The sequence below is a fragment of the Hemitrygon akajei genome, chromosome 11, assembly GCF_048418815.1.
Source record: "Hemitrygon akajei chromosome 11, sHemAka1.3, whole genome shotgun sequence".
In the NCBI taxonomy this organism is placed as follows: domain Eukaryota; kingdom Metazoa; phylum Chordata; class Chondrichthyes; order Myliobatiformes; family Dasyatidae; genus Hemitrygon; species Hemitrygon akajei.
Window position 1 is genome coordinate 98,803,730 of NC_133134.1, and position 15,309 is coordinate 98,819,038.

The window sequence follows — 15,309 nt, forward strand, 5'->3', positions numbered from 1 at the left end:
TATTTTCGGCAGGCATTTACAGGGAAACAAAACACAATAAAATTTATAAAAACTATTAATAGTCAAAGTCTGCCAACAAATGTGGACAAGACGACAAACTGTGCAAATAAAAATTACTGAGAACATGAGTTAACTCCACCACAGACAGCCCTAAGCCTGGCTGCACAAGCAAGCGGGTTGGGTCCGTGGCTGAAAGAAGGCCATAGTTGGGAGCTTAACATCAAAGGACATACTTTGTATCGAAAGGATAGTCAGGAAGGCATTAGGCGGTGGTGTGGCTCTGTTGGTAAGAGATGGAATTACAACTTTAGAAAGAGGTGACATAAGGTCAGAGAATGTTGAATCTTTGTGGGTGGAGTTAAGAAACTGTAAGGTAAGAAAACCAATATGGGAGTCATATATAGGCCTCTAAACAGTAGTCAAGATGTGGGGGGTGAGACTGCAAAGAGAGCTGGAAAAAGGGTAATACCACAAATGTAAGGGGGATTTCAATGAGCTGAATGGCCTAATTGTGCTCCTATATCTTATGGTCTTGTGAACCGAGTAGCCTCCTTCTGCTTTGTAATCAGTTAGTCATGGGAGCTACAAAACGCACATCCGATTTTCCCTCGGATGCTGTGAAGCTCTCAATCAGAGCAACAGGCACCTACCTGGGGCTGGTAGCCAATGGTTGCCAGACAGCGGTGGTCGACAAATGTGAAGGCGCCGTTGGGACTGTGCCGGGATAGGAACTCGCTGGGGAGGCTGTTATTTTTCATGTCTATGCAGCTGGGCGAGCTGGTAACCTGGATGTAGGATACAGAAAGGAGGCAGAGACGAGTCATGTCAGTCCATCGCTAATCTATTACAACACACACAAAATGTTACAGGAATTCAGCAAGTTGGCAGTGTTTATACGAGGGGAATAAACAGTCAACGCTTTGGGCTGCAGGATTTGACTATATAATTGTTACTTCCCTTCAAAGTAAATTTATTGTCAAAGTACATATATGCCACCATATACAACCCTGAGATTCATTTTCCTGTGGACAGTCACAGCAACTAAAGAAACACAATAGAATCAATGAGAGACTGCACCCAATGGGATGGACAACAACCAATGTAAGAAAACAAAACTGTGCAAGTACAAAAAGAAAAGGAAATATTAATAAATAAACAAATAAACATCGAGAACTTGATTTGAAGAGTCCTTGAAGGCGAGTCCATAGACTGTGGGAACAGTTCAGAGATGGAATCAGTGAAGTCATCCCCTTTGGTCTAGGAGCCTGATGACTGAGGGGTAATAACTGTTCCTGAACCTGGTGGTGTGGGTCCTGAGGCTCCTGAACCTCCTTCCTGATGGCAGCAGTAAGGAGAGAGCACGGACTGGATGGTGGGAGTCGTTGATGGTGGATGCTGCTTTCCTGCGACAGCGTTCCATGGAGATGTGCTCAATAGTGGAGTCAATAACTTTCTTATGCTTGTTTGTGTTTTTATATAGTCACCTATAAACTTGTAATTGTTCAATGCGTTTTTTCAGTGATTGCAGTTGCTTCTTTCCGGAACCAGCTTAATGCAGTGGCAGGTGTCACATTACTTGAATGGGGCTGCCTTATTGATTAATGAAAGAGTTAATGTATAAAAGGGTTCACTTCCAGGGAGTCTGCGGTGCACTCGGACTCAGCAGCTTCTATGGGGCCAACCAAAGATGGTATTGTCTTTTCTGAATGTATTTTTTGTTTCTACGATTGGAAGACCCTGCTGGACATTAAGAATTTAAAGTACTGCAGGTCTACCCCATCAGCCAGTTGCTTGTTGGTGGAGAAACTGCCTGCGTCAGAGTGAGTGTGCAGTCTGGGAGTGAGTGGGCATCTTAGTCACTTGTGATCACAAGACCCTGTTGGACTTTGTTAATGTAGAATGATGTGGGTGTGATTCACTGGTTTATTGGCAAACGGTGGGGGGAGTTGCATCGCTCATAGCAAGGACTAGGCCTCAAGCTGTGGTGTCACCTGTTTGCGGCCACCCAGGAGAGTGGCACAGAAGTCAGTGAGCTCCATCGGAGTACTGGAGGCAGTGCGGCGCGGCACGGCATGCGTGCCGGAAACGGTGAGGCACGGCATACGTGCCGGAAACGGTGAGGCACGGCATACGTGCCGGAAACGGTGAGGCACGGCATACGTGCCGGAAACGGTGAGGCATGGCATGCGTGACGGAAACGGTGAGGCACAGCATACGTGCCGGAAACGGTGAGGCACAGCATGCGTGCCGGAAACAGTGCTCCCCTTCAATGTTCACTCAGCCAAAGACAAAATGTATTGTTTGATTGCAGACTTCTGCAACATTCATGGACTCGGGGATTTGGACGTATTTTTTTGTGTGACTGTACTTTGCTGTCACATGTGTGCCTTGTGCAGTGTATGATTGTTGGTATTGCGCTTTGCTCCTTGGCCCTGAAGTAATGCAGTTTCCTTTGGCTGTATTCATGGATGTTCATGTATGTTTGAATGACAATGAAACCTGAACTTCAACTTTAATGTATGAGAAGCGTTTGATGGCTGTGGGCCTGACTCACTGGAGTTTAAAAAAATGAGGGATGATATCATTGAAACTAATCAAATATTGAAAGGCTTAGACAGAGTGGATGTGGAGAGGATAATTCCTGTAGTGGGGGACAACAGGCACAACCTCAGAATAGAGGGATATCTCTTCAGAACAGTGTTAAAGAGGAACTTCTTTAGCCAGTGTGGTGAATCTGTGGAATTCATTGCCACAGATGACTGTAGATGTCAGGTCATTGAGTATATTTAAAGCTGAGGTCGATAGGTTCTTGGTTAGTCAAGGCGTCAAAGGTTATGGTGAGCAGGCAGGAGAATGCGGCTGAGGGGAATAATAAAATCAGCCATGATGGAAATGGCAGAGCAGACTCAATGGATTAAGTGGTCTAACTCTGCTTCTATGTTTTATGCGCTTAACTAAACAATGTAATTTACTGTTGTCAGTAATTTGGTAAGAAGACCAAACCGTGTTGGATCTCTTTAGCAACCCTCCCCCCCAAAAAGAAGTTTATCCCTCATTCTTGATTTCCAAAGCACTTTGGATCAAAAACATCCAGAGTAACACACACAAAATGCTGGAATTCAGCAGGTCAGGTAATATCTATGGAGAGGAGTTAGGCTGAGACCCTCCATCAAGACTGGAAAGGAAGGAGGAAGAAGCCAAAATAAGGTGGGGGGACGGGGAGGAATACAATCTGGCAGGTGATATGTGAACTAGGTGAGGGGTAAGGTCATGCTGGGCAGCAAGGTAGGGGGGCGGGGGGTGGTGAAATAAGAAGCTGGGAGAGGTAAAGAGCTGGAGGAGGAGGGAGCTGGTAGGAGAGGATAATGGACCAGAGGAGAAGGGGAACCAGAGAGAGGTGATGGACAGGTAAGAAGGGGTGAGAGGGGAATCAATATGGGGAATGGGAAAAAAGTCTAATCTATTCCCCTTCCATATCACAACTTGGATGAGACGTCCTTCAGTGTGATCAGTGAAACAGTAACTCGAAACAGTGGCATAATGGTTAAGTTACCTGGCCAGCAGCCAGTTCTGCACTATTTAAAGAGTAAAGTTTAAATCCCACTAATGGCAGCCGTAGAATTTAGATTCAAGCAAATGAATAATGTGGAATTTTTAAAATGCTAGATCTGAATGTTAACCACAAAATTAACACACTTTGAAATAAATTAGTGGCTGCCAATGAAGAAAATTTAGGTGTTATTTGCTCTAGCTTCTAAGTTGTTCGTCCTTGGGAGTCGAAGACGACCACGACTTCTGTCAGGTGGAGGGTTTGTGACTGTGGGTCTGGAGGTGACTGGTGAGGCTAATCCGGGCCCTGAAAGCTCGCCCACATGTGGGACACATGAGGGTAGGTGCTGCAGTGGAAGTGGAGGTAGCTCAAGCCTTGCGCGCGGCGCGTTTCCTCTGAGCCTCTGCGGTGCGTCTGATTTCTGCTGCATACGCTCCTTTAGTGGTCCTGCTCCACCAGGTTGGGCGGTCCAGAGCAAGCGATTCCCAGTTACTGGGATTGATGTTGAGGTCTTTGAGGCAGTCTTTGAAACATTTCTTCTGCCCTCCAACTGAGCGCTTGCCCTGGCTCAGCTCTCCATACAGCAGCTGTTTTGGTAGTCGACTGTCAGACATCCTGACGACATGGCCAGCCCATCTGGCTTGGGCTTTCTGTAGGAGGGTGTAGACGCTGTGGGTGCTAGCCCTCTCCAGGACCTCCGTGTCTGGGACTTTGTCCTGCCATCATACGTGGAGAAGTCTGCGGAGGCAGCTCAACTGGAAGCGGTTGAGCTGTTTAGCGTGTCTGCTGTGGACAGTCCAGGTCTCGCTGGCATAGAGGAGGGTGGTGAGAACCACTGCTCGGTAGACCTTCAGCTTGGTGGTAAGGCTGAGTCCTCTCCGCTCCCGTACATTCTCACGGAGTCTCCCAAAGGCGGCACTGGCTTTGGCAATTCTGGTGCTGATCTCTGCATCTATGTTCACCGCTCGTGATAGAGTACTGCCCAGATAAGTAAAGCTGTCGACTGCCAGTAGCTTCTGCCCCTTTACTGTGATGTGTGGTTCCTGGTAGGGCTTTCCGGGTGCGGGCTGGTACATAACTTCGGTCTTTTTGGTGCTGATTGTAAGTCCGAAGTTGTCACAGGCTCGTGAGAAGCAGTCCATTTCTCACTGCATCTTCTGCTCTGTGCTGGCTTGAGGGTGCAATCATCAGTGAATAAGAGGTCTCTGACGACGGTCTACTTTACCTTTGTAACAGCCTGTAGACGCCTGACGTGTATACCATCCTGACAATCGCGGAAGGCATCATTCAGCATAGCAGAGAAGACCATGCTAAAGAGTGTAGGGGCGAGAATGCATCCTTGCTTCACACCGTTCGTCACTGGGAAGGCTTCTGACTCGTCACCATCATCCAAAACTTTCACCATCATGCCATCGTGGAACTGCCGAACAATCGTGATGAACCTGCTAGGGCAGCCAAACTTCTCCATTATCTTCCATAAGCCATCTCTGCTGACCGTATCAAATGCCTTGGTCAGATCGACGAAGGTCATGAAGAGGTCGCTGTGCTGTTCTTGACATTTTTCCTGGAGTTGGCGTGCAGCAAATATCAGTTCCACGCTCTGCATGGAAGCCACACTGGCTTTCTGGGAGGAGATCTTGCTCAAGGTGTTGGAGAAGGCGATTAAGCAGGACGCAAGCCAAGATCTTCCCAGCTATGGACAGGAGGGAGATGCCTCTGTGATTGTCACAAGACTGGCGATTGCCTTTCCTCTTGTAGATGTGGACTATGTAACTGCAATCTGGATGGTTCTTATCTGCTGGGATGAGGGTTGATTGAAGTTGGGTAATAAACACTATGAAGGGTCTCGACTCAAAATGTTGACTACTTATTTCCATTGATGATGTCCGAGTTCCTGAATTTCTAACATCTGCAGAATCTGTGTTAATAAAGGTTAATGCTCACATCTCAGTGGCATAATAAGTAAAATTCCCCCAACTGAAAACATCCTCTTTTGCTTCTTTCCTGTACCCTCCGTCCCTTACCCTCAGAATTCCCTCCTTTCAAGATGGAAGGGAAGACCAAAACAGGACACATCTCCAAAGTGCTTCAGTAGGTGCTTGGATCTTACCTGTAGTCGGCCAATAGCCACCAGACAAAACTTGTTTCCTTGTCCCCCATCTGGTTCATCGTCTGGTAATGTCACACCTGGATAACAACAGCAACAACACCTTAATTCCAAGTTCAAAGTAAATTTAATATCCTGTTCCAGTTTAAAATGGTGCTGGTGAAACTCATTGGCAGCAAACAAAATAAAGAATACAACTAAATACTTTATTTATACACATTTTATGGTAAACGATCACCTCAAACAATGGAGAGGTGAGGCAGAGGCAGAGTCCACCAAAGCCAAGAGTGAGGGTTTAACCAAACTAAACACCAGGTCAGTTTGCAAAGGTCGGGTGTGGGTGGAAACGTGGCGGTGTGGTCCAGCCCAGAGTGTATCGAAGTGACAGGGTCCAGGTCCTAGAGCGAGGAATGACCCGATCTTTGAACGATTTAAAAACACCAGGCCGGATTGAAAAGGCAGGGGGTCGGGACCAGAGGGAGGATTGGGCCAGTTCTGCTCGCCCCTCCATGATGTTGACTTGGCTCTGCGAGGCGGTGGCCTGCTCTGGCTGCAGTGATGCCTGGCTTTGTCTCTGTGGACTCACTTCCATTCTGAAAGCTACTTGCTCACCTTTATTGTTGGCACCATTTGTCTTTTTTCCCCCCTCTCTCTGCATATTGGGTGTTTGACAGTTTTTTAAAAATAGGTTCTTTTGGGTTTCTTTGTTTTGTGGTTGTCTGAAGGGAGACAAATCTCACGGTTGTATAATGTATACATACTTTGTTAGCAAACATATTTGGAACTTTACCAAAGTACATACATGCCACCAGATACAAGCAGATTCATTTTCTTGTGGGCATGCTACCAATAATAAAAAAAAGTCCAATTGGTTGCTTGATATCAACCACAGTGGCTTTATAGGGGACTTAATTAGTTATTGGTATATTACTGTGATACAGTGGAAAAACTTTGTTTTAGAACATATAACTGTTTAGCAGATAATTCTAACCCCTCCATTTCTATTTCATTCATGTACGTACCTAAATGCCCCTGATGTATCTGCCTCTACCACCAACCCTGGCAGTGCGTTCCACGCAAATTACCTTCTTTATGTGATAAACCCATCTGACATTTCCACCCCGCCCCCCCCCCCCCCCTTACATTCCTCCAATCACCTGAAAATTGCCATCCAGACAGGGCATTCAAACTTAAGTCACTAAGATATTAGGAAGGGAAAAGCAATTACAGAGTACAGGATAGTGTTACAGTACCAAGGAAGGGCAATACAGACACACATAAGGTAAAGAGCCATGATGAAATAAACTGGGAAAGCAAGAGTTCACCTTTATTATTTATTTAGAGATACAGCACAGACCAGTCCCCTCTGGCCCAATGAGCTGCACTACTCAGCAGCCTATCTACTTAACCCTAGCCTAATCACCGGACAACTTACAATGACCAATTAACCTACTAACTTACATATCTTTGGACTGTGGGAGGAAACCCATGCCTTTCATGAGAACATACAAACTCCTTACAGACAGTATTTGAATTGAACTCTGTACTCCAGAATACTACTGTATTTTTATCATTGAAGAGTCTCATCACTGTGGGACAGAAATTGTCCCCGAACCTGGTGGTATGTATTTCCAGCTTTTAAATCTTCTACCCAATGGGAGGGGAAGGGGGAATGTCCGGGATGGGTGGAAGTTTTGATTATGTTGGCTGCTTTCCCAGGTCAGTGGGAAATGTCAATTGTTGACCTTCTGGTTGTTATTTTCCCAGAAATTGTTGTGCAAGCCACAGCAACACCTTTGCTTTTGGTACATGTCAGTTTTCTGGAGTGTTGTTAGGAGCCACACGAATTCCAGGCACATTGCTGCCTGATACTGGGTACTCTGTGCTGCTATTACAGCTCAGGGTAACAAGAGTTCAAAAGTCAATCCCAGTGTCCTCTAGTCCTTCCCGTGGAATGTTTTCTCCAGATGAACCAAGTACCAACCAACCCCGGCGACAGGAACGCCACGTGCACAAATACAGCAGTTTAGTACCATATTCCCCAAGAAACGTGTGGTTTTCTCCAGGTCCTCCCACAGTCCGAAGACGTACCAGGTCAGTTAATTGCCCCATGATTAGGTTAGGATTAAATTGCAGTTGCTGGGCTGTGTGGCTCAAAGGGCCAGAATGGCCTATTCCATGCTGTATCTCTAAATAGAACTAAATAATGAGCTAATCATCACAGGAACAGCTAATCTCCGACCCACACTGTATTAGGCAAGTTCAGTTAGTTAGCTATCTGCGGCATGGGGGATAGTCCATGTAGCAGGACGAGGGTTGGGCATGAGACTACTAATCACGCCCCCTACAGAAACGCCAACAGAAGCTCCAAAGACCTCATCCCTGAGAGCGGAAGAAGCTTTACTTAGAAGACGTATGCGATCGTGTGGCGAAAATGGAAGCCACTAGGCCGATCAAAGTTCTTCAGCTCAAGACAGAGGACTCTGGCGAGCTGCTGTTGGCAGCCAATGCCCCATTCCGGGTGATGGCCTTAGTAGAAGTTAGTTATCTGGGAAATAGTGATGCACAACAAGGAAAAATAAATTGGATTCAAAAAAAGCTGTGTCCTGTTACAATAACCAGTAAACTACTGCTCTTCTGGTTATCATTACAGGATTATTTTTTAAAACTTTCAAAGATGGAAACATCCCAAACATTCAATTGTTCCATGTCATTTCCTGTACACAAGTACAAGGAGAACAAAATAATTGTTATTCCAGATCTGATACAGTACAAAACAAAAGCACAAGAGATAAAGAACACACTAATAAAAAGACACACCATAAATATAAATCCATTAGATAGCTTGTGTGTGTACATCTGCATAGAACTTTATCGCCAAGTCAACAAGATTGTGGTGCTACTCTAGTCAGTGCAAATTTACAATGCATGTAGTACGACTTAATGTTTTTAAAAAATCCCACATTGATAAGCAACAAAGAGACTTCCACAGTCCCTAACATTCAAAGGTCATTGGCAAGCCGGGGTGTTACACAACAGCCCTCGGGAAGAAGCTGCTTTTCAGTCTCACTGTCTTGGCCAAGATGTTTCTGTATCTCTCCCAGGAGACAGGAGATTAAACAGTGTCCAGGATGGGAAGGGTCTTTAATAATGTTACGAGTGTGCAGTAGGCATGAAGAATTGTAGATTGTCTCCATGTCTGACAGTTGAGACCTAATGATGTGCTGAGCCATCCTAATCTCCTGTTGGAGCACTCTGTGATCCATCCAGCAGCAGCTAGAGTACCACACTGTCACTCTGTATGTCAGTATGCTCTCTATCACACATCAATACAAGCTGGCCAGCAATTTTTGGGTTAGTTTTCCTTAGGCTGTTGAACCTTCTCCGCTCTTGAGGTTGTGTTGACAGACCAAGATTGCTCCTCAATGACGTACATTCCCAAAAACTGAAAACTAGAGAACCCAACTCACCATTTATGAATAGTGGGGCTTGTTCGGGACCTCTTGCCTTCCTGAAGCCAATTATCATTTCTTTTGTCTTCTTGATGTTAAATGATAGGCTGTGGCTCCTGCACCAATCTGACAGCTTCTTCCGCTCTATATAATCATTATTGTTTGTGATTAGGCCAATCACAGTTGTGTCATCTGTAAATTTCAGAATCAGAGTAGTTTGTGTAGCATGAGCAGGAGTGCAGTGAATAAAGAAGTGGGCTCAGTACACACCCCTGCAGAGCACTGCTGTTCAGGGTTTGGGGTTGATGTGCACTTGCCTACTTTCACTGTCTGGGTACAGTTGGTTAGGAAGTCCAAGATCCAAATTACAGGCTGATGTGCCGAGACCTGGATTGTGGAGTTTGACAGTCAGCTTGTTCGGTCGTATGGTATTACAGAGCGAGCTGTAATCAATGAAAGGCTTCCTGATGTAGGTGTCTTTGTGCTCCAGATGTTCCAAGATAGCATGAACAGCGATAGAAATGGCATCTTCAGTGGATCTATTTACACTGTAGGGAAACTGGTGCTAGTCCAAGGTAGCCACAGTTAAGTCCCTGATGTGGGACATTACCAATCTTTCCAAGCACTCGGCAAATATGGGAATGTGTGCCACTGGTCTGTAGTCACATAGTCGCAGACGTCTTGGAGATTGGAATAAGAGTTGCTGCTTTGAAGCTTGCCGGAAATGAAGCCTGGGACAGCGATAGGTTGCAAATATCCGTCAGAACTTCCGCCAGCCGGTCGGCGCAGTCCCCAAGGAACCGTCCCGGTGTGGCATCTAATCCCACTGCTCTGCATGCACTGACATTACCAAACACGCCTCACCTCATGTAGGTTTAGTGTCGGCGCAGTTCCTCCATCTGATGTTATGACCTTCATCACTGTTTCCTTATTGTACTTATCAAAGTGTTCACAGTTGTTTAGCTCTTCGGCTAGTTTGGCGTCACTATGAGCAGAGCACATTACAAAGGAAAGCCGAGACATATCTGATCTCATCCCCAACACTTCAGTGATCTATGGTGTTATAGAGATCTGTACTTCGTGGTCTTGATGCCTCTCTCAAGATTCAATCAGGCCTCACTATGTGCCTTGGCTTCACCAGATCAGTAACCAACATCATGAGCTTTGATCAGATTCCATACCTCGTTGTTCATCCAAGGCTTCTGGTTAAGGAATACCCGGATGTTTTTGGTGGTGATGACACTGCCTTTGCAAAATTTGATGTAGCACACAATTGTGCATGTGTAACTGATGATGGCTCCCTCAGGCCAAACCATCACTGTCCTGGAAGTTGGTTTCTCCTTCCTTACCACTGGTCTATAAACTAGAATTAGATGTAGAGACAGATTATTGGACAATCCTGGCTGAGGGCATGGGAAGGCCCTATATGTACTTGCGATGTTGGCGTCCACCTGGCCCAGTGTGTTACTGCGCCTTGTAGGGCAATTCACTTTTCAATACATAGGAAATATTGTTTTAAGGTTGGCCTGATTAAAATTGCCAGCCACGATGAAGGCACCATCAGGGTGAGCAGCCAGTTAACCATAGCATCATGCACTTGATCTAATGCTAAATTGCTGTTGGCCTGAGGGAGCCATCACCAGTTACACAGCCACAGTTATGTGCTACATCACATTTTGCGAAGACAATGTCATCACCACCAAAAACATCCGGGTATTCCTGAACCAGAAGCCTTGGATGAACAACGAGGTAGGGAATCTGATCAAAGGTTGGGACAACACACACAAAATGCTGGTGGAACACAGCAGGCCAGGCAGCATCTATAGGGAGAAGCACTGTCGACGTTTCGGGCCGAGACCCTTCGTCAGGACTAACTGAAAGGAAAGCTTGGGATGCTATTTATAGATCCGGTGATGCTGTGAAATAAACAGTGATTTCTCTTTGTGGATGAAAGGACCTAAACTTTATTATTAGGTATTCCAGGTTGGGACAGCAATAATTTTCAAGAATGACTGATTTATTACATCAGGCAGTGTTAACATAAATACATAAAGCACCAACTAATTTCTTGCCAGAATCATGCATTCTGTCAGCTCGGTAGGCCATTCAGCCTGCTAGCCCGATAACGGCATCAGGTCTAGCCATGTTTCTGAGAAGATCATAGCACTCTAGTAGGTTCTTCTGCAAGGCGAGTCTTAGTTGAACCTAGTCCATTTTGAGAGCAATCAACTGATCACAAACAGATGCCGGAGATGGTCATGTCACTGCAACCATCCTTCCATAATCACTTCCTTACATTCTATTTTCAGATAACACAGACACACATAGCTCTTACCTGCCGGAGGCCAAGCCTTGATGTAACCTGTACAATGCACCACAACGTACTGAGGGTCTCCTTCCTTCACAGGTCCCAGCCCATTCCTGAGAACAAAACGAACAGGGAGATGCATGTAAAGTCCCCATAGCAGATTCAGAAAGGTACCTCGTCAGTGAATCGCGAATTCCCCCACTCAAAAAGGGTGCAGTCTCAGATCCTTTGGCATGCTTGGGAGGGATGGAAGCGTCAATCTGGTGAATCAACTGACTGATCAACCTCCCAAATTGCACTCTGATTCACTTGTCCTGGATTAACTAGAACAAAATATTTGGACTTTCTTCCAGAGACAAAGAACTGAAAGACAGGAAGAAGTCAGGCTGAACTTACTGAGAAGCTTGTTAAGCACACCAAGCACTAAGTGGACCTGATGCTATAAAGTGTACAGAGGAATATGACAACAATCTATGATAATAGAATTGAAAGATTAGCTGCCCTGCCTCTAATATTTGGTCATTTCTCGCCCTTCCCTTTCCCTCTTTTACCATTCCACATTCTGGTTACGCCCTCACCTGCCCATCACCCTCCGATTCCCCTTCTCCTTTCCTTTCTTCTAAAGTTCCACTGCCCTCCCCCATCAGATTCCTCCTTTTTCAGCCTTTCACCTCTTCCACCTATCCCCAAGCAGATTTTTATTTCATCCCCCTACACCCACCCACCCAGCTTCCCCCTTGCCTGGTCTCACCTGCCAACGTGGACTCCCCCCACTTCCTTACTCAGACTTCTGCCTGATGAAGGGTTTCGGCTTGGAACATCAACTGTTTATTCCCCTCCCCGTAGATGCTGCCTGTCCTGCTGTGTTCCTCCAGCGTTTTATGTTGCTCTGCACTTCCAGCATCTGCAGAATCTCTTGTGTTTCTGAGAGATGGTAACTCTGAAGGAATAGTGCAGTGGTTTTCCCTTTACTTCTTTACAATGGATAGCCGGAAGTGAGGGTCGGACGGGCGGCGGGACGATGCGGTTCAGGGCGCCGCGGATCGGAGCCTGGCCGTCAGGAAGTACCTGTCCTGCTGGCCCATCGCCTGCCACCGGCCTCAGACTGAGCCGCTGACGGCCAACTCGCCGACCGCTGCGCGGGAGCCCCTCTTGCCTCGAGAGCCGAGGGTTCCTCCCCGCCCGTCGACCTGCGTGATGCTGGCTGAGAGCGTCGTCCCCCGGGCCCACCTGCTGGTCCTCCTGCTCTGTGGGGCCTTTCGGCCCGCACACCTCTACTTCCCCCAAGTGTGTCCCGGGACGGACATGAAGATGACGCAGACCTTCAGCCTGGAAAACCATTACTACACCCTGCGTAAAGTCTAAACCGCGCGCGGGGTCGAGCAGCACTGCGTCTGAGACCTGGAGGCCGCCATCTTGCATGCCCGGATGTGAACAACCATCTTTGCCGGCGTCACCATGCCCCGCCCCTACCTACCCGTGTGCGACCTGGGGGCCACCATCTTGCATGCCCGGATGTGAGCGGCCATCTTTGCCGGCGTCACCATGCCCCGCCCCCGACTTGCCGGTGTTTACCGGACACCAAGACGGCATTTCAACTCTGGCCACCGTAACCCTCAACCAAAGCGCTCCGCACCAGCTCGCAAGGTCGATGATGGACATCCTGGTGGAGGGACACAGGACTAGCTGCCTGTTTGACACAGGTAGCACTGAGAGTTTTATTGACCCGGCCACAGTGCAACGCTGTGGACTCGTGACACGGCCGGTAAGTCAGAGGATCACCTTGGCATCTGGGTCGCATTCCACAGACATCCGGGTGGGTTGTGTAGCGACATTGGTGGTGCAGGGCACAGAATATCGGAACTTTGCGTTCCTGGTCATGCCTCGACTGTGCGCACCCGTGCTATTAGGCCTGGACTTCCAGAGCCATCTCGAAAGTGTGACTATGGCATATGACGGGCCCCTCCCACCACTCACTGTCAGGAATCCTCAGTTTGGTGGGACTTCGCCATATACTCCGTTACCACACGCACATACACACCAAACCACACATCCCGCCCAGCACCATGCCGATAGAGGGATGGCACCAACTAGGTGTTTAAAATCATAAGAGCAACACACACAAAATGTTGGAGCAACTCAGCAGGTCAGGCAGTACCTTTTAAAATTAAAAAGCAATCAACATTTCAGGCAGAAACCCTTCACCAAGAACAGTCTTTGCCAAAAACGTTGACCGTTTATGCATTTCCACAGATGCTGCCTGACACACTGAATTCCTCCAGCATTTTGTGGGTGTTGCTCTGGATTTCCAGCATCTGCAAAGACCCTTGTATTTGCAGTGATGCTAGTAAGATGGTGAACCCTGTAGAATTTTCTCTACTTCTGCATAAATATGACCTAAAATGCGATAAAAACTTCACGCAAGTCCCAAAACTAGATCTAGGGAACCCGATTAAATATATAAACGCAAAAAGCTTCATACTTGTTCATTTATTTATTAAGAAAAATTATCCAATATGATATGTATTTGTTGGAAAAAGTATGTGAACCTCTGGGGTAATGCCTTCTACAAAAGCTATTTGGAGTCAGATGTTCCAATCAATGAGATGAGACTGAAGGTGTGGGTTGTAGTGGCAACCTGCCCTACAAAAAAGACACATGAAGTCAGGTTACTGGCAGAGCCTGCTCTTCTAAAGATCCACTGATGTGCACTGTGCCTCAATCAAAACAACTTTCAGAGGACCTCAGAGAATCGTAGAGCTGCACGAAGCTGGAAAAAGCTATAAAAGCATTTCTAAAGACCTGGGTGTTCATCAGTCCACAGGAAGAGAAATTGCATACAAATGGAGGAAACTCAGTACTGTTGCTACTCTCCCTAGGAGTGGGCATCCTGCAAAGATCACACCAAGAGCACAACGTGCAATAAGGAGGTGGAAAAGAACCCAAGTGTAACAGCATAACAGCAAAAGACTCACAGAAATCTCAAGAACTTGCTAAAATTTCAGTTCAAGTGTCCACTACAAGAAAAACACTGAACAAGAATGGTGTTCCTGGAAGGACATCATGAGGAAACCACCGCCCTAAAAAAAAAGTTTTCATGTCTCAAGTTTGCAAAAGACCACCTGGATGTTCTAAAATGCTCTGGGACTATGTTCTGTGGGGGGTGAGACAAAAGTTGAACTTTTTGGTAGAACTGCACATTGCTATGTTTGGAGGAAAAAGGGCACTGCACACCAACACCAAAAACCCATCACAACTGTGAAGCATGGTGGAAGGAGCATAATGATTTGCTGCCTCAGGGCCTGGACAGCTTGCAACTGTTGAGGGAACAATGAATACAAAATTGCATCAAGACATTTTACAGGAGAATGTCAGGGTAGCAGTCCGTCACCTGAAACTTAATAGAAGTCGGATAATGCAACAAGACAATAATCCGAAAGACAGGAGTAAATCCACACAGAACGGCATAAAAAGAAGAAAATTCATGTTTTGGAATGGCCGAGTCAAAGTCCTAACCTTAATCCTATAGAAATGTAGTGGAAGGACCTGAAGCAAGCAGTTCATACAAGGAAGCCCACCAACATCCCAGAGTTGAAGCAGTTTTGTATGGAGGAATGGCCTAAAATTCCTCCAAGCCAATGTACAGTACCGATCAACAGTTACCAGAAACGTTTGGCTGAAGTTACTGCTATACAAGGGGGTCACACCAGTTAACTGAAAGCAAAGGTTCACATTTTTTCCCCCAACAAATACACGTAATATTGCATCATTTTTCTCAATAAATGAGCAAATATAATTTTTTCGTGTTATTTATTTAATTGGGTTCTTTTTATCTAGTTTTAAGACTTAAGTGAAGATCTGATCATATTTTAGGTCATATTTATGCAGAGAT

General features: G+C 46.3%; 1 protein-coding gene across 5 annotated transcripts in view; it reads right to left on the reverse strand.

Moving 5' to 3' along the window:
- Window positions 1–15,309, reverse strand: part of LOC140735846 (aryl hydrocarbon receptor nuclear translocator-like) — an 84,068-nt gene that overhangs the window by 37,358 nt on the left and 31,401 nt on the right. For all 5 annotated transcript variants that reach the window (XM_073061365.1, XM_073061366.1, XM_073061364.1 and 2 more), the window contains 3 exons: window positions 11,445–11,530; window positions 5,661–5,737; window positions 651–785 (listed from right to left, as the gene is read on the reverse strand). In XM_073061365.1, the coding sequence (XP_072917466.1) occupies window positions 651–785; window positions 5,661–5,737; window positions 11,445–11,530 (298 nt within the window). The remainder of the gene's footprint in view (window positions 1–650; window positions 786–5,660; window positions 5,738–11,444; window positions 11,531–15,309) is intronic.